Source organism: Microcaecilia unicolor, chromosome 4, assembly GCF_901765095.1.
Source record: "Microcaecilia unicolor chromosome 4, aMicUni1.1, whole genome shotgun sequence".
Classification (NCBI taxonomy): domain Eukaryota; kingdom Metazoa; phylum Chordata; class Amphibia; order Gymnophiona; family Siphonopidae; genus Microcaecilia; species Microcaecilia unicolor.
The window spans coordinates 290,715,436-290,741,434 of NC_044034.1; the positions used below are offsets into that span (position 1 = coordinate 290,715,436).

The following is a 25,999-nucleotide window of genomic DNA, read 5'->3' on the forward strand; positions in this document are numbered from 1 at the left end:
CCAGATATTTCTCTGACGAGGAGTCTGAGGGTCTTCCGTCTGATCCCACTCCCTCTCCTGAGAGACAGCTTTCTCCTCCCGAGAGTCTGTCTTTTGCCTCCTTTGTCCGGGAGATGTCTACGGCCATCCCCTTCCCGGTGGTTGTGGAGGACGAGCCCAGGGCTGAAATGTTTGAGCTCCTGGACTATCCTTCTCCACCTAAGGAAGCGTCCACTGTTCCCTTGCACCATGTCCTGAAGAAGACATTGCTTGCGAACTGGACCAAGCCATTAACTAATCCCCACATTCCCAAGAAGATCGAGTCCCAGTACCGGATCCATGGGGACCCAGAGCTGATGCGCACTCAGTTGCCTCATGACTCTGGAGTTGTGGATTTGGCCCTAAAGAAGGCTAAGAGTTCTAGGGAACATGCTTCGGCGCCCCCGGGCAAGGACGCTAGAACCTTAGACTCCTTTGGGAGGAAGGCCTACCATTCCTCTATGCTCGTGTCCAAGATCCAGTCTTACCAGCTCTACACGAGCATACACATGCGGAACAATGTGCGACAGTTGGCGGGCTTGGTTGATGCTCTTCCCCCTGAGCAAGCCAAGCCTTTTCAGGAGGTGGTCAGGCAGCTGAAGGCGTGCAGAAAATTCCTGGCCAGAGGAGTTTATGACACTTTTGATGTTGCGTCCAGGGCCGCTGCTCAAGGTGTGGTGATGCGCAGGCTCTCATGGCTGCGTGCCGCCGACCTGGAGAATAGAATCCAGCAGCGGATTGCGGACTCGCCTTGCCGTGCGGATAACATTTTTGGCAAAAAGTCGAACAGGTGGTAGAGTCTCTCCACCAGCGGGACACCGCATTCGACAAGTTCGCCCGCCGGCAGCCTTCAGCTTCTACCTCTACAGGTAGACGATTTTTCGGGGGAAGGAAGACTGTTCCCTATACTTCTGGCAAGCGTAGGTACAATCCTCCTTCCCGACAGCCTGCGGCCCAGGCTAAGCCCCAGCGCGCTCGCTCTCGTCAGCAGCGTGCGACTCAGCAAGGCCCCGCGGCTCCCCAGCAAAAGCAAGGGGCGAGCTTTTGACTGGCTCCAGCAGAGCATAGCCGACATCCAAGTGTCAGTGCCGGGCGACCTGCCTGTCGGAGGGAGGTTGAAAGCTTTTCACCAAAGGTGGCCTCTCATAACCTCCGATCAGTGGGTTCTCCAAATAGTCCGGCAAGGATACACCCTCAATTTGGCCTCAAAACCTCCAAATTGTCCACCGGGAGCTCAGTCCTACAGCTTCCAGCACAAGCAGGTACTTGCAGAGGAACTCTCCGCCCTTCTCAGCACCAATGCGGTCGAGCCCGTGCCATCCGGGCAAGAAGGGCTGGGATTCTATTCCAGGTACTTCCTTGTGGAAAAGAAAACAGGGGGGATGCGTCCCATCCTAGACCTAAGGGCCCTGAACAAATATCTCGTAAAAGAAAGGTTCAGGATGCTTTCCCTGGGCACCCTTCTCCCCATGATTCAGCAAAACGATTGGCTATGCTCTCTGGACTTGAAGGATGCCTACACACACATCCCGATACTGCCAGCTCACAGACAGTATCTGCGATTTCAGCTGGGCACACGCCACTTCCAGTACTGTGTGCTACCCTTTGGGCTCGCCTCTACGCCCAGGGTGTTCACAAAGTGCCTAGCTGTGGTAGCAGCGGCGCTTCGCAGGCTGGGGGTGCACGTGTTCCCATATCTCGACGATTGGCTGGTGAAGAACACATCCGAGGCAGGAGCCCTGCAGTCCATGCAGATGACTATTCGCCTCCTGGAGCTACTGGGGTTTGTGATAAATTACCCAAAGTCCCATCTTCTCCCAGTGCAGAAACTCGAATTCATCGGAGCCCTGCTGGATTCTCGGACGGCTCGCGCCTATCTCCCAGAGGCGAGGGCCAACAACTTGTTGTCCCTCGTCTCGCGGGTGCGAGCGTCCCAGCAGATCACAGCTCGGCAGATGTTGAGATTGCTGGGCCACATGGCCTCCACAGTTCATGTGACTCCCATGGCCCGCCTTCACATGAGATCTGCTCAATGGACCCTAGCCTCCCAGTGGTATCAGGCCGCTGGGGGTCTAGAGGACGTGATCCACCTGTCCACGAGTTTTCTCGAATCCCTGTATTGGTGGACGATTTGCTCCAATTTGACTCTGGGACGTCCCTTCCAAATTCCTCAGCCACAAAAAGTGCTGACCACGGATGCGTCTCTCCTGGGATGGGGAGCTCATGTCGATGGGCTTCACACCCAAGGAAGGTGGTCCCTCCAAGAAAGCGATCTACAGATCAATCTTCTGGAGTTGCGAGCGATCTGGAACGCTCTGAAGGCTTTCAGAGATCGGCTGTCCCACCAAATTATCCAAATTCAGACAGACAATCAGGTTGCCATGTACTATGTCAACAAGCAGGGGGGCACCGGTTCTCGCCCCCTGTGTCAGGAAGCCGTCAGCATGTGGCTCTGGGCTCGCCGTCAAGGCATGGTGCTCCAAGCCACATATCTGGCAGGCGTAAACAACAGTCTGGCCGACAGGTTGAGCAGGATTATGCAACCTCACGAGTGGTCGCTCAATTCCCGGGTGATGAGACAGATCTTCCAGGCGTGGGGCACCCCCCTGGTGGATCTCTTCGCATCTCAAGTGAACCACAAGGTCCCTCAGTTCTGTTCCAGGCTTCAGGCCCACGGCAGACTGGCGTCGGATGCCTTCCTCCTGGATTGGGGGGAGGGCCTCCTGTATGCTTATCCTCCCATCCCTCTGGTGGGGAAGACTTTGTTGAAACTCAAGCAAGACCGAGGCACCATGATTCTGATTGCTCCTTTTTGGCCGCGTCAGATCTGGTTCCCCCTTCTTCTGGAGTTATCCTCCGAAGAACCGTGGAGATTGGAGTGTTTTCCGACCCTCATCACGCAGGACGAAGGGGCTCTTCTGCATCCCAACCTCCAGTCCCTGGCTCTCACGGCCTGGATGTTGAGGGCGTAGACTTTGCCTCTTTGGGTCTGCCAGAGGGTGTCTCCCGCATCTTGCTTGCTTCCAGGAAAGACTCCACTAAGAGAAGTTACTTCTTTCATTGGAGGAGGTTTGCCGTCTGGTGTGACAGCAAGGCCCTAGATCCTCGCTCTTGTCCTACACAGACCCTGCTTGAATACCTTCTGCACTTGTCTGAGTCTGGTCTGAAGACCAACTCCGTAAGAGTTCACCTTAGTGCAATCAGTGCATACCATTACCAAGTGGAAGGTAAGCCGATCTCAGGACAGCCTTTAGTTGTTCGCTTCATGAGAGGTTTGCTTTTGTCAAAGCCCCCTGTCAAGCCTCCTACAGTGTCATGGGATCTCAATGTCGTTCTCACCCAGCTGATGAAACCTCCTTTTGAGCCACTGGATTCATGCCATCCGAAGTACTTGACCTGGAAGGTCATTTTCTTGGTGGCAGTTACTTCGGCTCGTAGAGTCAGTGAGCTTCAGGCCCTGGTAGCCCAGGCCCCTTACACTAAATTTCATCACAACAGAGTAGTCCTCCGCACTCACCCTAAGTTCCTGCCAAAGGTCGTGTCGGAGTTCCATCTGAACCAGTCAATTGTCTTGCCAACATTCTTTCCCCGTCCTCATTCCTGCCCTGCTGAACGTCAGCTGCACACATTGGACTGCAAGAGAGCATTGGCCTTCTACCTGGAGCGGACACAGCCCCACAGACAGTCCGCTCAATTGTTTGTTTCTTTTGATCCCAATAGGAGGGGAGTGGCTGTAGGGAAACGCACCATATCCAATTGGCTAGCAGATTGCATTTCCTTCACTTACGCCCAGGCGGGGCTGGCTCTTGAGGGTCATGTCACGGCTCATAATGTTAGAGCCATGGCTGCGTCGGTAGCCCACTTGAAGTCAGCCTCCATTGAAGAAATTTGCAAAGCTGCGACGTGGGCTTCTGTCCACACATTCACATCCCATTACTGCCTGCAGCAGGATACCCGACGCGACAGTCGGTTCGGGCAGTCAGTTCTTCAGAACCTGTTTGGGCTTTAGGATCCAACTCCACCCCCCGAGGGCCCTGTTTGTTCTGTTCCAGGCTACACTCTCAGTTAGTTGGTAAATTTTTTAGGTCAATCTCAGTTATGGCCTCGCCGTTGCGAGGCCCAATTGACCAATGTTGTTGTTTTGAGTGAGCCTGGGGGCTAGGGATACCCCATCAGTGAGAACAAGCAGCCTGCTTGTCCTCGGAGAAAGCGAATGCTACATACCTGTAGAAGGTATTCTCCGAGGACAGCAGGCTGATTGTTCTCACCAACCCGCCCGCCTCCCCTTTGGAGTTGTGTCTTCCCTTGAAGTGTATTGTCTTGCTACATACTGGACTGGCCGGCTCGAGCCGGTTTCGGGCGGGAAGACGGCCGCGCATGCGCGGTGCGCGCGGGCGCGCGAGGGCTAGCAAAGGACTTTGCTAGTGAAGTTTCCGATTGGAGGGGCTGCCGTGGACGTCACCCATCAGTGAGAACAATCAGCCTGCTGTCCTCGGAGAATACCTTCTACAGGTATGTAGCATTCGCTATGTTGACAAGTGCAAAGTGATGCATGTGGGTAAGAGGAACCCGAATTATAGCTACGTCTTGCAAGGTTCCGCGTTAGGAGTTACGGATCAAGAAAGGGATCTGGGTGTCGTCGTCGATGATACGCTGAAACCTTCTGCTCAGTGTGCTGCTGCGGCTAGGAAAGCGAATAGAATGTTGGGTGTTATTAGGAAGGGTATGGAGTCCAGGTGTGCGGATGTTATAATGCCGTTGTATCGCTCCATGGTGCGACCGCACCTGGAGTATTGTGTTCAGTACTGGTCTCCGTATCTCAAAAAAGATATAGTAGAATTGGAAAAGGTACAGCGAAGGGCGACGAAAATGATAGTGGGGATGGGACGACTTTCCTATGAAGAGAGGCTGAGAAGGCTAGGGCTTTTCAGCTTGGAGAAGAGACGGCTGAGGGGAGATATGATAGAAGTGTATAAAATAATGAGTGGAATGGATCGGGTGGATGTGAAGCGACTGTTCACGCTATCCAAAAATACTAGGACTAGAGGGCATGAGTTGAAGCTACAGTGTGGTAAATTTAAAACGAATCGGAGAAAATCTTTCTTCACCCAACGTGTAATTAGACTCTGGAATTCGTTGCCGGAGAACGTGGTACGGGTGGTTAGCTTGACGGAGTTTAAAAAGGGGTTAGATAGATTCCTAAAGGACAAGTCCATAGACCGCTATTAAATGGACTTGGAAAAATTCCGCATTTTTAGGTATAACTTGTCTGGAATGTTTTTACGTTTGGGGAGCGTGCCAGGTGCCCTTGACCTGGATTGGCCACTGTCGGTGACAGGATGCTGGGCTAGATGGACCTTTGGTCTTTCCCAGTATGGCACTACTTATGTACTTATGTACTTATGCCTTGAGGCCTCCTGCTATGCAGACTCCCCGGAACCGACCATCATCGGACCCGACCCTGAGGAGACGTGAGGATTCCACGTCATCTTCATCGGTACCAAGGAATCTCGATGATGGGCATCGAGCAAAGGCGAAGAAACACCATCATCGATCTCCTTCCACACACGGTGCCGGGAGCTCCGGGGCGTCAAGGGATTCAGCATAAGTGTTGGACATGAGTTGAGGGGGAGGAAGGGGTGAAATCTTGTATATGGGGGTCGAGGGGAGGGTGAGATTCTGCATGGGGGCCAGAGAGGAAGAATTGTTGGACATAGGGGTGGAGGGAAGAGAGAGAGAGTGCACGGGGGACAGAGGGAGAAATACTGGACATACTGTGTAACGGAGGGGGGGTGGGGGTGCCGCAAAACGTGCCTTGAACCCAAAAGATTTGGGAACCACTGTCTTGGGCTTCACAATGTCCAGGCATTTATGAAAGGATTTCATGTCGTGTCACAAAATGAACATCCTGTGGTGCACTTAAGAGGTACTCTGTTGTATTGAAATTATCTAATAGTATTCCCTTTTGATCTGTGGGCTGAACAGAGGATTTCTTGAACTGGTTTGGTTGTTGGCAGAAACTGCTAAGTGATCTATAATCTTTTCTGTATCTTTAAATTCCTTCTCCGAGGACAAGCAGGCTGCTTGTTCTCACTGATGGGTGACGTCCACGGCAGCCCCTCCAATCGGAACAGTTTACTAGCAAAGGCCGTTGCTAGTCCTCGCGCGCCGATGCGCACCGCGCATGCGCGGCCGTCTTCCCGCCCGAACCGGCTCGTGTTCGTCAGTCTTCTTTTGTCCGTGCTCGGGACGGTCGTGTTTGCGCTGTTCGCGCCCCTTAAGTTGACCCTCGCGCGTCTTTGAGCTTTTTGCTTTTAAAAAAAAAAAAGGGATTTTGGAGAAAGACCTTTTCGGTCTTTTTCCCCTTCCCGTACTTCTAGTTTTTTGCCCCGCTAAGTTTACTTTGGTTTTCGGGGTAGGCCCTTTTGAGGCCTCGGTTTGAGTTTTTTCTCTCCCTCTTTTGGTGCCTTTACCGCATTTACGAGTTTTGATTTCGCCGGCGTGATTTTTCCGCCCATGTCATCGAAGTCTCCCAGCGGCTTCAAGAAGTGCACCCAGTGCGCCCGGGTAATCTCGCTCACTGATAGGCACGTGTCGTGTCTTCAGTGTCTGGGGGCTGGGCACCGCCCGCAGGCCTGTAGTCTTTGCGCCCTTTTACAGAAAAGGACTCAGGTAACGAGATTGGCCCAGTGGAACATGTTGTTCTCGGGCTCTTCATCGGCAACAGCACCGGGGGTATCGAGTGCATCGACAGCGTCAAGACCTCCGACCTTGGCATCGACTGCATCGAGGCATCGACCCTCTGCATCGTCGGTACCGAGACATCGGAAGGCGGCGTCGGTGGTACCGGGACCTCCACTAGTGCTGATGTCGTCGGACGGTGGTGCTTCGACCGGAGTGCAGGTGAGGGCTGTCCATTCCCCTGCTGGTGGCGGTGAGCCTTCGGGTGGGTCTCCTCCTGCCCTGAGGGCTCCTGCGGTACAGCCCCCCCGAGACCGACCTTCTTCGGCCTCAGCCCCGAGGAAGCGACGGTTTGATTCTACGTCCTCCTCGTCGGTACCGGGAAGTTCCGGTGACATGCTTCGTTTGAAAAAGTTGAAGAAGCATCGACACTGGTCTCCTTCCCGCATCGGTACCGAGAGCTCTGGGTCGCCGAGGGAGTCGGCACCCAGTAGGCATCGGCACTGGGAGGACCGCTCACCCTCTGTTCAGGAGGTGTCGATGCGCTCCACCTTGGACAGCCCGGAACAGCCTCCACGCCCGGAACAGACTCTGACCTCGACGCCTGCATCGGCTTCTATGTCTTTCTCCACAGCCGCCCTGCACGAAAGTCTCCGGCCCGTTCTCCCAGAGATCCTGGGAGAGCTGTTGCGCCCTTCTCCTCCGGTACCGGGGGTGCTTGCGCCACCGGTACCGTCGAGTGAGGCGCCGGCTGGCCCCTTGCCCGGGGTGAGGTCTACGACATCGGTGTCGCTTGCGGTACCGACTGCGGCCGCCTCCCAGGAAGGCTCCCCGACGACGTCGGCGGAGGGAGCTTCGCCGGTGCTGGCGAAGGAGTCTACCTCTCGACGCTCACACCGTGGCCGTGTTTCCACGGAGTCGAGCCGGGCACGGCTTCAGACACAGGTTCATGAACTTGTGTCTGATACCGATGGTGAGGCCTCATGGGAGGAGGAGGAGGACATCAGATATTTCTCTGACGAGGAGTCTGATGGCCTTCCTTCTGATCCCACTCCCTCCCCTGAAAGGCAGCTTTCTCCTCCCAAGAGTCTGTCTTTTGCGGCCTTTGTCCAGGAGATGTCTACGGCCATCCCCTTCCCGGTGGTTGTGGAGGACGAGCCCAGGGCTGAAATGTTTGAGCTCCTGGACTATCCTTCTCCACCTAAGGAAGCGTCCACAGTACCCATGCATCATGTCCGAAAAAAGACATTGCTGGCGAACTGGACCAAGCCTCTAAGTAATTCCCACATTCCCAAGAAGATCGAGTCCCAGTACCGGATCCATGGGGACCCAGAGCTGATGCGCACTCAGGCCTACCATTCTGCAATGCTCATCGCCAAGATTCAGTCCTACCAGCTCTACATGAGCATACACATGCGGAACAATGTGCGACAGTTGGCGGACTTGGTCGACAAGCTCCCTCCTGAGCAAGCCAAGCCATTTCAGGAGGTGGTCAGGCAGCTGAAGGCGTGCAGAAAATTCCTGGCCAGAGGGGTATATGATACCTTTGATGTTGCATCCAGGGCCGCTGCTCAAGGTGTGGTGATGCGCAGACTCTCATGGCTGCATGCCTCCGACCTGGAGAATAGGATCCAGCAGCGCATTGCGGACTCGCCTTGCCGAGCGGACAATATTTTTGGAGAGAAGGTCGAACAGGTGGTAGAGCAGCTCCACCAGCGGGATACCGCTTTCGACAAGTTCTCCCACCGGCAGCCTTCAGCTTCTACCTCCACAGATAGACGTTTTTATGGGGGAAGGAAGACTGTTCCCTACTCTTCTGGTAAGCGTAGGTACAATCCTCCTTCTCGACAGCCTGCGGCCCAGGCTAAGCCCCAGCGAGCTCGCTCTCGTCAGCAGCGTGCGCCTCAGCAAGGCCCCATGGCTTCCCAGCAAAAGTAGGGGGAGAGCTTTTGACTGGCTCCAGCAGAGCATAGCTGACATCAACATGTCAGTGCCGGGCGACCTGCCGGTCGGGGGGAGGTTGAAAGTTTTTCATCAAAGGTGGCCTCTGATAACCTCCGACCGTTGGGTTCTTCAAATAGTCCGGCAAGGATACACTCTCAATTTGGCCTCCAAACCTCCAAATTGCCCACCGGGAGCTCAGTCTTACAGCTTCCAGCACAAGCAGGTACTTGCAGAGGAACTCTCCGCCCTTCTCAGCGCCAATGCGGTCGAGCCCGTGCCATCCGGGCAAGAAGGGCTGGGATTCTATTCCAGGTACTTCCTTGTGGAAAAGAAAACAGGGGGGATGCGTCCCATCCTAGACCTAAGGGCCCTGAACAAATATCTGGTCAAGGAAAAGTTCAGGATGCTTTCCCTGGGCACCCTTCTTCCCATGATTCAGGAAAACGATTGGCTATGCTCTCTGGACTTGAAGGACGCCTACACGCACATGCCGATACTGCCAGCTCACAGACAGTATCTGCGATTTCGTCTGGGCACACGTCACTTCCAGTACTGTGTGCTACCCTTTGGGCTCGCCTCTGCGCCCAGAGTGTTCACGAAGTGCTTGGCTGTAGTAGCAGCAGCGCTTCGCAGGCTGGGAGTACACGTGTTCCCCTATCTCGACGATTGGCTGGTGAAGAACACATCCGAGGCAGGAGCTCTACAGTCCATGCAGATGACTATTCGCCTCCTGGAGCTACTGGGGTTTGTGATAAATTATCCAAAGTCCCATATTCTCCCAGTACAGAGACTCGAATTCATAGGAGCTCTGCTGGATTCTCGGATGGCTCGTGCCTATCTCCCAGAGACGAGAGCCAACAACTTCTTGTCCCTCGTCTTGCGGGTGCGAGCGTCCCAGCAGATCACAGTTCGGCAGATGTTGAGATTGCTGGGCCACATGGCCTCCACAGTTCATGTGGCTCCCATGGCCCGCCTTCACATGCGATCTGCTCAATGGACCCTAGCTTCCCAGTGGTTTCAGGCTGCTGGGGACCTAGAAGACGTGATCCACCTGTCCACGAGTTTTCTCAAATCCCTGTATTGGTGGACGATTTGGTCCAATTTGACTCTGGGACGCCGTTTCCAAATTCCTCAGCAACAAAAAGTGCTGACTACGGATGTGTCTCTCCTGGGGTGGGGAGCTCATGTCGATGGGCTTCACACCCAGGGAAGCTGGTCCCTCCAGGAACGCGATCTGCAGATCAATCTCCTGGAGTTACGAGCGGTCTGGGAGGCTCTGAAGGCTTTCAGAGATCGGTTGTCCCACCAAATTATCCAAATTCAGACAGACAACCAGGTTGCCATGTATTACATCAACAAGCGGGGGCACCGGATCTCACCCCCTGTGTCAGGAAGCCGTCAGCATGTGGCTCTGGGTTCGCCGTCACGGCATGGTGCTCCAAGCCACATACCTGGCAGGCGTAAACAACAGTCTGGCCGACAGGTTGAGTAGGATTATGCAACCTTACGAGTGGTCGCTCAACTCCCGAGTAGTGCGACAGATCTTCCAGGTGTGGGGCACCCCCTTGGTAGATCTCTTTGCATCTCGAGCCAACCACAAGGTCCCTCAGTTCTGTTCCAGGCTTCAGGCCCACGGCAGACTGACATCGGATGCCTTCCTCCTGGACTGGGGGGAAGGTCTGCTGTATGCTTATCCTCCCATACCTCTGGTGGGGAAGACTTTGTTGAAACTCAAGCAAGACCGAGGCACCATGATTCTGATTGCTCCGTTTTGGCCGCGTCAGATCTGGTTCCCTCTTCTTCTGGAGTTGTCCTCCGAAGAACCGTGGAGATTGGAGTGTTTTCCGACCCTCATCACACAGGATGAAGGGGCACTTCTGCATCCCAGCCTCCAGTCTCTGGCTCTCACGGCCTGGATGTTGAGAGCGTAGACTTTGCCTCTTTGGGTCTGTCAGAGGGTGTCTCCCGCATCTTGCTTGCTTCCAGGCAAGATTTCAGTAAGAGTAGTTACTTCTTTCTATGGAGGAGGTTTGCCGTCTGGTGTGACAGCAAGGCCTAGATCCTCGCTCTTGTCCTACACAGACCCTGCTTGAATACCTTCTGCACGTGTCTGAGTCTGGTCTCAAGACCAACTCTGTAAGGGTTTACCTTAGCGCAATCAGTGCATACCATTACCGTGTGGAAGGTAAGCCGATCTCAGGACAGCCTTTAGTTGTTCGCTTCATGAGAGGTTTGCTTTTGTCAAAGCCCCCTGTCAAACCTCCTACGGAGTCATGGGATCTCAATGTCGTTCTCACCCAGCTGATGAAACCTCCTTTTGAGCCACTGAACTCCTGCCATCTGAAGTACTTGACCTGGAAGGTCATTTTCTTGGTGGCAGTTACTTCAGCTCGTAGAGTCAGTGAGCTTCAGGCCCTGGTAGCCCAGGCCCCTTACACCAAATTTCATCATAACAGAGTAGTCCTCCGCACTCACCCTAAGTTCTTGCCAAAGGTTGTGTCGGAATTCCATCTGAACCAGTCAATTGTCTTGCCAACATTCTTTCACTGTCCTCATTCCTGCCCTGCTGAACGTCAGCTGCACACATTGGACTGCAAGAGAGCATTGGCCTTCTATCTGGAGCGGACACAGCCCAACAGACAGTCCGCCCAATTGTTTGTTTCTTTTGATCCCAACAGGAGGGGAGTGGCTGTGGGGAAACGCACCATATCCAATTGGCTAGCAGATTGCATTTCCTTCACTTACGCCCAGGCCGGGCTGGCTCTTGAGGGTCATGTCATGGCTCATAATGTTAGAGCCATGGCAGCGTCAGTGGCCCACTTGAAGTCAGCCACTATTGAAGAGATTTGCAAGGCTGCGACGTGGTCATCTGCCCACACATTCACATCTCATTACTGCCTGCAGCAGGATACCCGACGCGACAGTCGGTTCGGGCAGTCAGTGCTTCAGAATCTGTTTGGGGTTTAGAATCCAACTCCAGCCCCCTAGGCCCATGTTTGTTCTGTTCCAGGCTGCACTCTCAGTTAGTTGGTAATTTTTTTAGGTCAATCTCCGTTATGTCCTCGCTGTTGCGAGGCCCAATTGACCATGGTTGTTGTTTTGAGTGAGCCTGGGGGCTAGGGATACCCCATCAGTGAGAACAAGCAGCCTGCTTGTCCTCGGAGAAAGCGAATGCTACATACCTGTAGAAGGTATTCTCCGAGGAAAGCAGGCTGATAGATCCCCTTTCTTGTCCTACACAGACCCTGCTTGAATACCTTCTGCACTTGTCACGAGTCTGGTCTCAAGACCAACTCCGTGTGGGTTCACCTTGGTGCAATTAGTGCTTATCAATGTGTAGAAGGTAAGCCTCTGGACAGCCTTTAGTTATTTGCTTCATGAGAGGTTTGCCATTGTCAAAGCCCTTTGTCAAACCTCCTCCAGTGTCATGGGATCTCAACGTTGTTCTCACCCAGCTGATGAAAGCTCCTTTTGAGCTACTAAATTCCTGCCATCTGAAGTACTTGACCTGGAAGGTCATTTTCTTGGTGGCTGTTACTTCAGCTTGTAGGGTCAGTGAACTTCAGGCTCTAGTAGTGGATGCACCTTATACTAAGTTTCATCACAACAGAGTAGTTCGCATGCACCCAAAGTTCCTGCTGAAGGTGGTGTCTGAGTTCCATCTGAACCAGTCGATTGTCTTGCCAACATTTTTTCCCTGCCTTCATGCCCACCCTGGTGAAAGCAGCTTGCACACCTTGGACTGCAAGAGAGTATTGGCCTTTTACATGGAGCGGACGAAGCCTTTCAGACAAGTCCGCCAAGTTGTTTGTTTCTTTTGATCCCAACAGGATGGGATTCGCCATTGGAAAACGCAGAAGCTCCAATTGGGTAGCAGATTGCATTTCCTTCGCTTATGCCCAGTCTGGGCTGACTCTGGAGGGCCATGTCACGGCTCATAATCTCAGAGCCATGGCTGTGTCGGTAGCTCACATAAAGTCAGTCTCCATTGAAGAGATTTGCAAAGCTGCAACGTGATCTTCAGTCCACGCATTCACATCACACTACTGCCTTGAGCAGGATACCTGACGTGACGGTTTGGGCAGTCGGTGCTGCAGAATCTGTTTAGAGTTCGGAATCCAACTCCACCCCCCCTAGGCCCGTTTTTATTCTGTTCCAGGCTGTGCACTCAGCTAGTTCTATATAGTTCAGATTAATCTACGTTGCTTTCTCCGAGGACAAGCAGGCTGCTTGTTCTCACGACTGGGTTGACGTCCACGGCAGCACCCACCAACCGGAACAAAAACTTCACGGGCGGTCCCGCACGCAGGGCACGCCCACCGCGCATGCGCGGCCATCTTCCCGCCCGTGCGCGACCGTTCCCGCTCAGTTTTTTTCGATTCCGCGCTGGAGAGAGACGTGTTATCGTCTCTCTCTTTGTCAGCCCCGGAAACCGGAGTTTTTTTCTCTTTTCGTGCGCGTTCGCGCCTCTTTTCTTTATTTCTTCTGTTAAAAAAAAAAAGAAGTTTGTCCCCTCGTCGTCTTTAGCCGCGGGAGCACCTTGTTGCGGCCTTGTGGCCGCGCGGTCGTTTCTATTTGTGGGTGTGCTTTTCACCGCCACCATCGACGCTTTGACTTCGCCGATGCGATTTTTCCGTCGATGTCCTCGAAGGTCCTGAGCGGATTCAAAAAGTGTGGTCGGTGCGGCCGGCAGATCTCGCAAACCGATACCCACGCTTGGTGCCTCCTGTGCCTTGGCCCGGAGCATAATACCAAGACGTGCACCTTGTGTCTCGGCTTGCGGAAGCGGACACAGGTGGCGAGGCAAGTTCTTCGGGGACCGTCTTTTTGGAACTTGCGCCGGCCCCTCGACGGCATCGGTGTCGACGGCCGGATCTTCGGTACCGGTACCGATGTCGACGAAATCGGCACCGACGATGGCACGGACCCCAGGAGTACAGGTACCGTTGGCCCGCCGGTCCACCGGCGGTGGTGAGCGGCCGCGCGGGCAATCAGCCCTGGCCACTCCCTCTACCCAGGGCCATCGGGACCGAACCCTGTCAGATCCGATCCCTCAAGGCCGGGGGGGTTCTACCTCCTCTTCATCTCTGCCGCCGAGCGCCGATGATGGGCACCGAAAGAAGATTAAAAAGCACCGTCATCGGTCGCCCACGGCTCACGGGACTACCAGCTCCGGCGCCTCCAGAGATGATTCGACGCCGAGGAAGCGGCAGTGCCGAGAGGAGCGTTCCCCCTTGGTCGAAGAGGTGTCGCTGCGTCAGTCCATGGGTACTTCGGTACCGTCTCCTGGACACGAGCAGCTTCCGGCACCCACACCGGCCCACCTGCCTTTCCCGACAGCGGGCCTTGACGAGTGCCTCCGAGCCATCCTACCAGGGATTCTGGAAGGGCTGATGCGCCAGGCTTTGCCGGCACCGGGGGTGCTTGCGCCCCCGGCGCCGTTGATGGAGGCGCCGGCGTGCTCTAGCCCGATGCCGAGGCCTCCGACACCGACACCGCTTGCGGTACCGGTGTCGACAGCCACGCAGGTGGAATCCCCGTTGACGTCAATGGAGGGAGCTTCATCCCCGCCGGCACGGGAGTCCACCGCTCGACGCCACCATCGAGGACATGGTTCCTCGCAGTCGAGATGGGCCCGGTTCAGGTCTGAGCTGCAAGAGCTCATGTCCGACACCGAGGAAGAGGCCTCGTGGGGGGAGGAGGAGGACCCTAGATATTTCTCCTCAGAGGAGTCTGAGGGCCTTCCCTCCGACCCCACTCCTTCACCGGAGAGGAAGCTCTCGCCCCCTGAGAGCCTCTCCTTTGCCTCCTTCGTCAGGGATATGTCTATTTGCATTCCCTTCCCCGTGGTCTCTGTGGATGAGCCGAGGGCTGAGATGCTCGAGGTCCTCGACTATCCATCACCACCTAGAGAGTCTTTCACGGTGCCGTTGCACAATGTCCTCAAAGAGACACTGCTTCGGAACTGGCTGAAGCCCTTATCTAACCCCACCATCCCCAAGAAAGCGGAGTCCCAATACAGGATCCACTCTGACCCAGAGTTGATGCGGCCCCAGTTGCCTCATGACTCGGCGGTCCTGGACTCTGCTCTCAAGAGGGCACAGAGTTCGAAGGATACCACCTCAGCGCCCCCGGGGTGGGAGTCTCGCACTCTGGACTCGTTTGGGAGGAAGGCCTACCAATCTTCCATGCTCGTGACCCGCATCCAGTCGTACCAGCTCTACACGAGCATTCACATGCGGAACAATGTGAAGCAACTGGCGGACCTGGTCGACAAGCTCCCTCCGGAGCAGTCCAGGCCCTTTCAGGAGGTGGTCAGGCAGCTGAAGGTGTGCAGAAAGTTCCTGTCCAGGGGTATCTACCCTGTTTCCCCGAAAGTAAGACATCCCCTGAAAATAAGACCTAGTAGAGGTTTTCCTGAATTAGTAGATATAAGGCCTCCCCCGAAAGTAAGACCTAGCAAATTTTTGTTTGAAAGCAGGGCCGCTGAGAGCCGGACAAGGCCGCCCCCCCCACCCGAGGTCGTCGGGCCCCCCCCTCCACCCACCCTCCGTCGCTCTCGGAACTAACCTTAAACACCTCCTTTCACCTTCTCAGCAAGCAGCAGCAGGGCAGATCTCTCCTTTCTTCCGTGCCCCGCCCTCACGGACGTTACATCAGGCGAGGGCGGGACACGGAAGGAAGGAGTGGCCTGCCCTGCTGCTGCTTGCTGCGAAGGTGAAAGGAGGTGTTTAAGGTTAGTTCCGGGAGCAATGGAGGGCAGGCGGGCCAACCCCGATGTTTCCCCGAAAAATAAGACAGCCCCTGAAAATAAGACCTAATGCATTTTTGGGGGCAAAAATTAATATAAGACAGTGTCTTATTTTCGGGGAAACACGGTATGACACCTGTGATGTGGCATCTCGAGCTGCGGCCCAAGGTATAGTGATGCGCAGACTCTCCTGGCTGCGTGCCTCTGACCTGGACAACCGCACCCAGCAATGACTGGCGGATGTCCCTTGCCGGGGGGATAACATCTTTGGCGAGAAGGTCGAGCAGTTGGTGGACCAACTACACCAGCGGGAAACCGCCCTCGACAAGCTCTCCCACCGGGCGCCTTCAGCATCCACCTCAGCAGGTGGACGTTTTTCCTGGGCCAGGCAGGCTGCACCCTACGCCTACAACAAGCGTAGGTACACCCAGCCGGCCCGAAGGCCTCCTCAGGCACAGGGACAGTCCCAGCGCGCTCGTTCCCATCAACAGCGTGCGCCTAAGCAGCCCCCTGTGCCTCCACAGCAAAAGCCGGGGACGGGCTTTTGACTGGATCCATGGGAACATAGCCGCCATCAAACTGTCCGTACTGGACGACCTGCCGGTCGGGGGGAGGTTGAAAGTTTTTCACCAAAGGTGGCCTCTGATAACCTCTGACCAGTGGGTTCTCCAAATAGTGCGGTGCGGATACACCCTGAATTTGGCCTCCACTCCACCAAATTGCCCACCGGGAGCCCAATCCTTCAGCTCCCATCACAGGCAGGTACTTGCAGAGGAACCCTCCGCCCTTCTCAGCGCCAATGCGGTCGAGCCCGTGCCACCAGGGCAGGAAGGGCAGGGATTCTATTCCAGGTACTTCCTTGTGGAAAAGAAAACAGGGGGGATGCGCCCCATCCTAGACCTGAGAGGCCTGAACAAATACCTGGTCAAAGAGAAGTTCAGGATGCTTTCCTTAGGCACCCTTCTACCAATGATTCAGAATGACGATTGGCTATGTTCCCTGGATTTAAAGGACGCTTACACTCACATCCCGATACTGCCAGCTCACAGACAGTATCTCCGATTCCGATTGGGGACACGGCACTTTCAGTATTGTGTGCTGCCCTTTGGGCTCGCCTCTGCACCACGGGGGTTCACGAAGTGTCTCGTGGTGGTTGCGGCGTATCTATGCAAGCTGGGAGTGCATGTGTTCCCGTATCGCGACGATTGGCTGGTCAAGAGCACCTCAGAGGCAGGAGCTCTTCGGTCCATGCAGTGCACTATTCAACTTCTGGAGCTGCTGGGGTTTGTGATAAATTACCCAAAGTCCCATCTCCAGCCGGTCCAATCTCTGGAATTCATAGGAGCTCTGCTGAATTCACAGACGGCTCAGGCCTTTCTTCCCGAAGCGAGGGCCCACAACCTCCTGTCCCTCGCTTCCCAGACCAGAGCGTCTCAGCAGGTCACAGCTCGGCAGATGTTGAGACTCCTGGGTCATATGGCCTCTACAGTTCATGTGACTCCCATGGCTCGTCTTCACATGAGATCTGCTCAATGGACCCTAGCTTCCCAGTGGTGCCAAGCCACCGGGAATCTAGAAGATGTCATCCGCCTATCCCTCAGTTGCCGCAATTCACTGCACTGGTGGACACTTCGGACCAATTTGACCCTGGGACGTCCATTCCAAATTCCGCAGCCCACGAAGGTGCTGACGACGGATGCATCTCGCCTGGGGTGAGGAGCTCATGTCGATGGGCTTCACACCCAGGGTCTGTGGTCCCTCCAGGAACAGGATCTTCAGATCAACCTCCTGGAGCTCCAAGCGGTCTGGAACGCACTGAAGGCCTTCAGAGATCGGCTGTCCTACCAAATTATCCAAATTCGGACAGACAATCAGGTTGCAATGTATTACATCAACAAGCAGGGGGGCACCGGATCTCGCCCCCTGTGTCAGGAAGCCGTCGGGATGTGGCGTTGGGCCTGCCAGTTCGGCATGCTTCTTCAGGCCACATACCTGGCAGGCGTAAACAACAGTCTGGCCGACAGACTGAGCAGAGTCATGCAACCGCACGAGTGGTCGCTCCATTCCAGAGTGGTACGGAAGATCTTCCGAGAGTGGGGCACTCCCTCGGTGGACCTTTTCGCCTCTCAGACCAACCACAAGCTGCCTTTGTTCTGTTCCAGACTACAGGCACACGGCAGACTAGCGTCGGATGCCTTTCTCCTCCATTGGGGGACCGGCCTCCTGTATGCTTATCCTCCCATACCTTTGGTGGGAAAGACCTTACTGAAGCTCAAGCAAGACCACGGCACCATGATTCTGATAGCGCCTTTTTGGCCCCACCAGATCTGGTTCCCTCTACTTCTGGAGTTGTCCTCCGAAGAACCGTGGAGCTTGGAGTGTTTTCCGACCCTCATTTCGCAGAACGACGGAGCGCTTCTGCTCCCCAACCTTCAGTCTCTGGCTCTCACGGCCTGGATGTTGAGGGCGTAGACTTTGCTTCGTTGGGTCTGTCTGAGAGTGTCTCCCGCGTCTTGCCTCTAGAAAGGATTCCACTAAAAAGAGTTACTTTTTTAAGTGGCGGAGGTTTGTCGTTTGGTGTGAGAGGAAGGCCCTAGAACCTCGCTCTTGTCCTGCACAGAACCTGCTTGAATACCTTCTGCACTTATCAGAGTCTGGCCTCAAGACCAACTCAGTAAGGAATCACCTTAGTGCGATTAGTGCTTACTATTATCGTGTAGAGGGTAAAGCCATCTCTGGAGAGCCTTTAGTCGTTCGATTCATGAGAGGCTTGCTTTTGTCAAGGCCCCCTGTCAAGCCTCCTGTAGTGTCATGGGATCTCAACGTTGTCCTCACCCAGCTGATGAAACCTCCTTTTGAGCCACTGAATTCCTGCCATCTGAAGTACTTGACCTGGAAGGTCATTTTCTTGGTGGCAGTTACTTCAGCTCGTAGAGTCAGTGAGCTGCAAGCCCTGGTAGCTCATGCTCCTTATACAAAATTTCATCATAACAGAGTAGTACTCCGCACTCACCCTAAGTTCCTGCCAAAGGTGGTGTCGGAGTTCCATCTTAACCAGTCAATTGTCTTGCCAACATTCTTTCCCAGACTACATACCCGCCCTGCTGAACGTCAGTTGCACACATTGGACTGCAAGCGAGCGTTGGCCTTCTATCTGGAGCGGACACAGCCCCACAGACAGTCCGCCCAATTGTTTATTTCTTTCAACCCCAATAGGAAAGGGGTCGGGAAACACACCATCTCCAATTGGCTAGCAGATTGCATTTCCTTTACTTATGCCCAAGCTGGGCTGGCTCTTGAGGGTCATGTCACGGCTCATAGTGTTAGAGCCATGGCAGCATCAGTGGCCCACTTGAAGTCAGCCACTATTGAAGAGATTTGCAAGGCTGCGACGTGGTCATCTGTCCACACATTCACATCACATTACTGCCTCCAGCAGGATACCCGACGCGACAGTCGGTTCGGGCAGTCGGTGCTGCAGAATCTGTTTGGGGTTTGAATCCAACTCCACCCTCCAGGACCCGAATTTATTCTGGTCAGGCTGCACTCTCAGTTAGTTGTTCTTCGTAGGTCAATTTCTGTTATGCCTTCGCCGTTGCGAGGTTAAATTGACCTGGGTTCTTGTTTTGAGTGAGCCTGAGAGCTAGGGATACCCCAGTCGTGAGAACAAGCAGCCTGCTTGTCCTCGGAGAAAGCGAATGATACATACCTGTAGCAGGTGTTCTCCGAGGACAGCAGGCTGATTGTTCTCACCTACCCTCCCTCCTCCCCTTTGGAGTTGCGTATTTACTCATTCCTTTGCTTGTCATTCAACTGAGCGGGAACGGTCGCGTACGGGCAGGAAGACGGCCGCGCATGCACGGTGGGCGTGCCCTGCGTGCGGGACCGCCCGTGAAGTTTTTGTTCCGATTGGTGGGGGCTGCCGTGGACGTCAACCCAGTCGTGAGAACAATCAGCCTGCTGTCCTCGGAGAACACCTGCTACAGGTATGTATCATTCGCTTTCTCGTCGTTGTGAAGCCTAATTGACCAGTGTTAGTTGTTTTGAGTGAGCCAGGATGCTAGGGATATAACCCACTTGTGAGGATTATTTCAGCCTGTTTGTCCTCAGAGAAAGCGAAGATAGCTGTAGCAGGTATTCTCCAAGGACAGCAGGCTGATAATCCTCAAAAACCCGCCCACCTCCCCTTGGAGTTGTCTTCTCTATCTCTCTTGTACTCGTGACTGAACTGAGGTGTGCAGCGGGCAGGAAGGCACTCGGCGCATGCACAGTAGTACGTGTGGCGCGCTAAGAAGGCTCTAGCAAACTTTTTTGCTATTTCAAATGCTGGTTCCTGGGCCGGAGCAGATTGCCAACCCACTTGTTAGGATTATCAGCCTGCTGTCCTTGGAGAATACCTGCTACAGGTAAGTATCTTCGCTTCATTGTTTCCCAGTATGGGAAATGTCTGAGATGCAGGTTTTCAAAAATACATGTTTCCTCCTTTTCCCTCTTGTACTCAGGTACTGGAGCTGGCAGGCAATGCTTCTAAGGATCTGAAAGTAAAGCGTATCACTCCTCGGCACTTGCAGCTGGCTATCCGTGGTGATGAGGAATTGGACTCTCTTATTAAAGCTACTATTGCTGGTGGTGGTATGTATATTCTTCATCTACTGTAAATGAGGACAAAGGACTTGGCTTAAGAATCTTTAGGAATTAGCTTATTTATAGCTGAAAGTCATGATCTGTAAACCAAACTGCAACATAGCTGAGGAATGATAACCAACTGCTGCTTTCCCAAGTTATACCTGGTGCTGCCTCTGGGTATGACTCAAAGACTAGGCATTCTCTTTTCAACGTACAGCAATGGTTCTCAACCCAGTCCTCAGGACATTTGGTCGGTAAGTCAGGTTTTTAGGATATCCACAGTGAATATGTAAGAATTTCATACACTACCTCCATTATCTTCATGCTATTCTTGTGGATTTCTTGAAAACCTGATGGGCCCAGGTGTACCTTAGATTGAGAACCCTTGATGTACCTAGAAACTGAATACTGTGATTCTCAAAGGACATGCAGGCCTTTTCTCACTTGTGGGTAAACGCGAGCTGTGTTGCCCAGTCCGGAACTTCTAATCAGCTAGTAAAAACTGTGTGGCGTGCAAGTGCCTTCTGGCCCGCCAGTTCTCCTCCCCCCCCCCACCCCCCCACCCCCCCACCATGATGGGGAGTGGACACCATTTTTTCTTTGCTCCTCACAAGCCTGGTTTGTAAAGAGCTATGAGTGCTTTTCAGCATCTTCTTTTTTTTTTGCTGTGTTTTTCTTGTTCCTGTGTTTAGGTTCTTCCTTTTCCCTTCCTTTATTTGACCACGGAAGTTTTTTTTTTTCTTTCCATGTCCACAAAAGTTCCCAGTGGCTTTAAGTTCTGTTCCCAGTGAGGACCATCTCTGGTAAAGACACCCATTCTTGGTGTCTTCAGTGTTTGGGGCCTGATCATACCTCTTACAACTGTGTCCTGTGCCTTCACATGAAGAAAAGGACTGTTGGCCAGAGAGGCTCAATGTGTGAAAATCTTTGGAGCCCTGTCCAAATCCTTTGCCTCGGGTGTTGCATTGGGGTCATCTGTCTGTATAGCTACTTGACCTGTAGACACTGGGAACAGTAATGCATCGAGTGGGTCTCCACATGCCTCTGCACCGACTGCTGTGCAGAGCCCCTGGGACTGACCTGCGTGTGACCCGATCCAAAGGTGACAGGAGGATTCGTCGGCACCGAGGAGCCTCTGACGGCATCAGGTGAAGACCAAGAAGCATAGGCATCGATCCCCCTCAACACACGGTGCTAGGAGCTTTGGGGCACCGAGGGAGTCAGTACCTGAGAAGCATCAGCACTGGGAGGACTGCTCCCCCTCCATACAAGAAGTGCTGGTGCAACAGTTCCAGAATCGAGAGTGCTTATCCCTGCCATGCCTCTAGTTGCAGCTCTGCTTGGTCCTCAGTTTGCGGTGAGGTCTCTGATGCCGGTATTGCATGCGGACCCGGTGTCAACTGCCGCCCAAGCTGGCACTCCCTCAGTGTCTGAGGAAGGTTTGTTGGAGTCAATGCAGGAGCCAAATCCTTGACTCTCAGTGACATGGTTCCTCTAGGTTGAGGCAGGCTCGGTCTCAGCCTTCTCCAGAGGAGGTTTTGGGTGATACTGATGATGAGTGCCCTTGGGAGCCAGATGATGCCTCTCGGTACTTCTCGGAGGAAGAGTCTTCAAAAGAACATAAGAGTAGCCATACTGGGTCAGACCAATGATCCATCTAGTCCAGTATCCTGTTTTCCAACAGTGACCAAGCCACATAACAAGTACCTGGCAGAAACCCAAATCATGCCAACACTCCATACTAAAAATCCCAGGGCAAGCAATTGCTTCCCAGTATTTCCATGTAGCTTCCTCAAGGGTACTTTTGGAATGAGTGAAAAATTGATTTACTTCTACTCGTTCTACACCTCTCAGGATTTTGTAGACCTCAGTCATATCTTCCCTCATCTGTCTCTTTTCCAAGCTGAAGAGCCCTAACCTCTTTAGCCTTTCCTCATACGAGAGGAGTTCCATCCCCTTTATCATTTTGGTTGCTCTTCTTTGAACATTTTCTAATTCTGCTATATCTGTTTTGAGATACAGTGACTAGAACTGAACGCAGTACTCAAGGTATAGATCCACCATGGAGCGATGCAAAGGCATTATTGTATTTTCGGTGTTATTCGCCATCCCTTTCCTAATAATTCCTAGCATCCTATTTGCTTTTTTGGCCGCCGCCGCTGCACACTGAGCAGATTTCAGCATATTATCTACAACGACACCCAGATCTTTTTCTTGAGCGCTGACCCCCAAGGTGGACCCTAGCATCAGGTAACTAGGATTCGTATTATTCTTTCTAATGTGCATCACCTTGCATTTGTTGACATTTAAATTACATCTGCTATTTGGTTGCCCAGTCTTTCAATTTTGTAAGGTCTTCCTGCAATATTTCACAGTCCGCACATGTTTTAACAACTTTGAATAGTTGTATCATCTGTAAATTTGATCACCTCGCTCTCCATTCTGATTTCCATATCATTTATAAATACGTTAAATAACACCGGTCCCAGTACAGATCCCTGCAGCACCCCCACTGTTCACCCTCCTCCATTGAGAGAAATGACCATTTAACCCTACCCTCTGTTTTCTGTCCAATAACCAATTCCTAATCCACACCAGAACCTTGCCTCCTATCCCATGCCTCTTTAATTTTCTCAGGAGTCTGTCATGAGGAACTTTTATTAAAAGCTTTCTGAAAATCTAGCTACACTACATCAGTCGGCTCACCTTTACCCACATGTTTATTCATTCCTTCAAAGAAATGAATCAAATTGGTGAGTCAAGACTGTCCTCGGCTGAACCCATGCTGACTCTGCCCCTTTAAACCATGCTTGTCTATGAGTTCTGTAATTTTATTCTTTATAATAGTTTCCACTGTTTTGCCCGCACCAACATCAGGCTTTACCGGTCTATAATTTCCTGGATCACCCCTAGAACCCTTTCTAAAAATCGACATCACATTGGCCACCCTCCAGTCTTCAGGTACTATGGACTATTTTAACGTCAGATTACATGTTACTAACAGCAGATCAGCAATTTCATGTTTGAGTTCTTTTGAGTACCCTTGGATGTATGCCATCAGGCCCAGGTGATTTACTGCTCTTTTATTTGTCAGTTTGGCTCAGTACATGTTCCAGGTTCATCGCGATTTCTTTCAGTTCCTCCGCATCATCACCCTTGAAAACCATTTCCAGTACAGGCATACTAAACTAGGTCCTGCTTTGCCTGCTAGAGGCTGTCTGTTAATGCTCTGGTACAAAGTTCAAGTTTTAAACCTAGGGGGAAAAGAGTATGGAGATTAGTTGATAAAGGTTTTTTATATTTGTATTCTGTCTATCAGTAACTGCATTTCCTTCTTTAAACACCAATCTTTAAGTTCCCAAAGCACAAAGCAAAATAATGTTCACTTACCAGAGACGTGTCCTCTTCTCTCAGAACTTCTCGGAAAGAATGTTAAGTGGGACCTTTCCTCTTTATATAGTTTTGAATCTAAGGGGACTGCTTCAAACAGACCCTTTTAAGCTAATTTAGTAATCAGATTGCCTTTAATAACCTCTGCAAATATTCCACTTCCTCACACCTTAACACCTAATTGAGGTCAGTAGCAGTGCTACCTCTCCAGCAACCAAAGAACAGAAAATAATTGTCTCTTAGAATAAGATTTGAGTCTTCCTACTATCCTTTTTATTTTTTTTAAATATTTTATTTATCGTTTTTATACATAGTAAACAAGTATAAACTTGAAAAGAAAAATCCACTATTACAATTAAATCTAAAGATATTATTCATAACACAAATTAAATATTATAGCTTCATTTAAAGTCCACAACAGGAGTCCAAGATTCCTAAATAGGAGAAAACAGGTAATAAACTTTATAAATCAAATTTTGAGATACAGACGAGTTTCTATTCGACTTTATTTAACTAGGAGCTCTCTTAGATGTTAAAAAAGATGACAATTGGTCAGGATCAAAATAAACATATTTCACGGCTTGATAGGAGATTAAACATTTACAAGGATATTTAAGGTAAAAAGTTGCGCCAAGTTGAAGTGTCTCCTGTCTCATCTGTAAAAACCTTTGTCGTCGCCTTTGCGTTTCCCTCGCTAGATCTGGAAAAACATGAGTTTGCAAACCACGAAAGGTTTTTTCTTTATTCTGAAAAAACTTCTTTAAAATCCAGATCTTGTCCAAAGGTAACGCTACTGTGGCCAACATAGTAGTTGGTGTTATCTGTTCTGAATCCGACATTTCAAGAAGGGCAGAAACATCCAGTGGTTGTGCATTCTGAATATTATTCCTTTGTAAAGGATCCAAACCCTTCACAGGTATATAAAAAACCTGTGAAAAGGGTGGCATATCTTTATCTTCTATCTCTAGAATTTCTCTGAGGTAATTTTTTAGCATCTCCCAAGGGGAGATAAGTGGTTGTCGCGGAAAATTTATAAAACGCAGATTATTAGATTTTGAAGTATTTTCCAGCATTTCTGATTTTCTCCTTAAATTAACCAAGTCTTTAAGCGTTGTTGTTTGCTATGATTTCAACTCTAAAACATCCTTTTCCTGTTTAGCCAAATCTGCTTTAACTATTTTTCCATATCATCAAGCTGATCAATCCATAGACTGGTGGGTTGTGTCCATCTACCAGCAGGTGGAGATAGAGAGCAATCCTTTTGCCTCCCTATATGTGGTCATGTGCTGCCGGAAACTCCTCAGTATGTTCTCTATCTCAGCAGGTGGTGGTCACACACAGCAGCAGCTCTGGCTAGGCCTCCAAGCCTAATTTTTAGGTTTTGTTGAGTGCCTGGGGTTGAGGGCTCTTCTTGAGCAAGTGCAAACCTGGTGGCGCCAGGTCCCTCCTTTTCTCCCCCCTCCCGCTGGCTCCGTTAAAAAAAAATTTTGAACGTCCTTAAAGGCGTTTATTTCGACGTTTATTTAAACGTTTATTGCAGCTACTCACTGGGACACCAGGTCGTTACAGCTCGGAGCGGAAAGCAGGTAATTTTTACCTTTTTATAGCGGGCAGGGGGTTCCCCGATTGATCTCCACGTGGCATATGGCGTCGGAGGGCGAGGGCGCAAAAGAGTCGCTCCCCGGATCGCTTAGGCGCTTCTAGAGGGGATGCGGGGGTCTTAAAGTCTGATTCGCCCTTGTTGGGTGACAGTTTCGTGGCCGATGAGTGTCCCGGTCCTTCCTCCGGCGTGGCGGTTTTTCCCGCCATAAACGCCTATCCCCCGCTGCTCGCCTCCGCCATCTTGGCCGGCCACGCGGCTCGGACGGCTTCTTCGTGGGCCGCCCTTGAGGGAGACATTAATGCCATGGACGCCCTTAATTTGGGCGACGGCACCAAAGCGGCTAAAGTTAAGCGCCGTTTTTCCTGCGCGGCTCCTTCGCGGAGTGTCGCGCCGGACGCCATTTTGGATGCGCAGCATGTCTCTCCCCCCGCTCTTGTGAGCGCCGGTTGAGGGTGCGTCTAGGGCTGTAGCCCAGGCTGCGGAAGTGCACAGTCTGGGGGGTTTCTCCCCCGAGTTTGTTTTGCTGCTGCATCAGGCCTTCCTTATGCAAAACGCTGCCCCTGCTCCCTTGTTTGGTAAAGAGGTTGAGGTCCCCGGAGGTAAACGCCCTCGGGTTGATTCCCAGGCCTTGGAGGACCTTGTCTCCTCCGATGTAGATGAGGGCAGCGTATCTGAGTTCTCCCAACGGTCCTTTGCGGATTCCTTGGAGGAGACGGATCCCCGCTCGGTTGGAGCGGATGACCCCTCTGCAGCGCGGCTCTTTAGCTCAGAGGATTTGCCCAACCTGTTAGTGCAGGCCATGGGCATTTTGAAGATTTCCTCTCCGGAGGACGTCTCTCCCTCAGCCCCTGTTGGCTCTGCCATTATGCTGGGGACGAAACGCCCGCCTAGAACCTTCCACGTGCATGATGCCATGCACACCTTAATTTCGGCTCAATGGGATGTCCCGGAAGCGAGCCTCAAAGTGGCTAGGGCTATGTCCCGCC

General features: G+C 52.4%; 1 protein-coding gene across 1 annotated transcript in view; it reads left to right on the top strand.

Annotated features, from left to right (window-relative positions):
* LOC115469234 (histone H2A.V) overlaps positions 1-25,999 on the top strand; it is a 128,026-nt gene that overhangs the window by 77,716 nt on the left and 24,311 nt on the right. Inside the window, exon 4 of the mRNA XM_030201675.1 lies at positions 19,897-20,026. Within this exon, the coding sequence (XP_030057535.1) occupies positions 19,897-20,026 (130 nt within the window). The remainder of the gene's footprint in view (positions 1-19,896; positions 20,027-25,999) is intronic.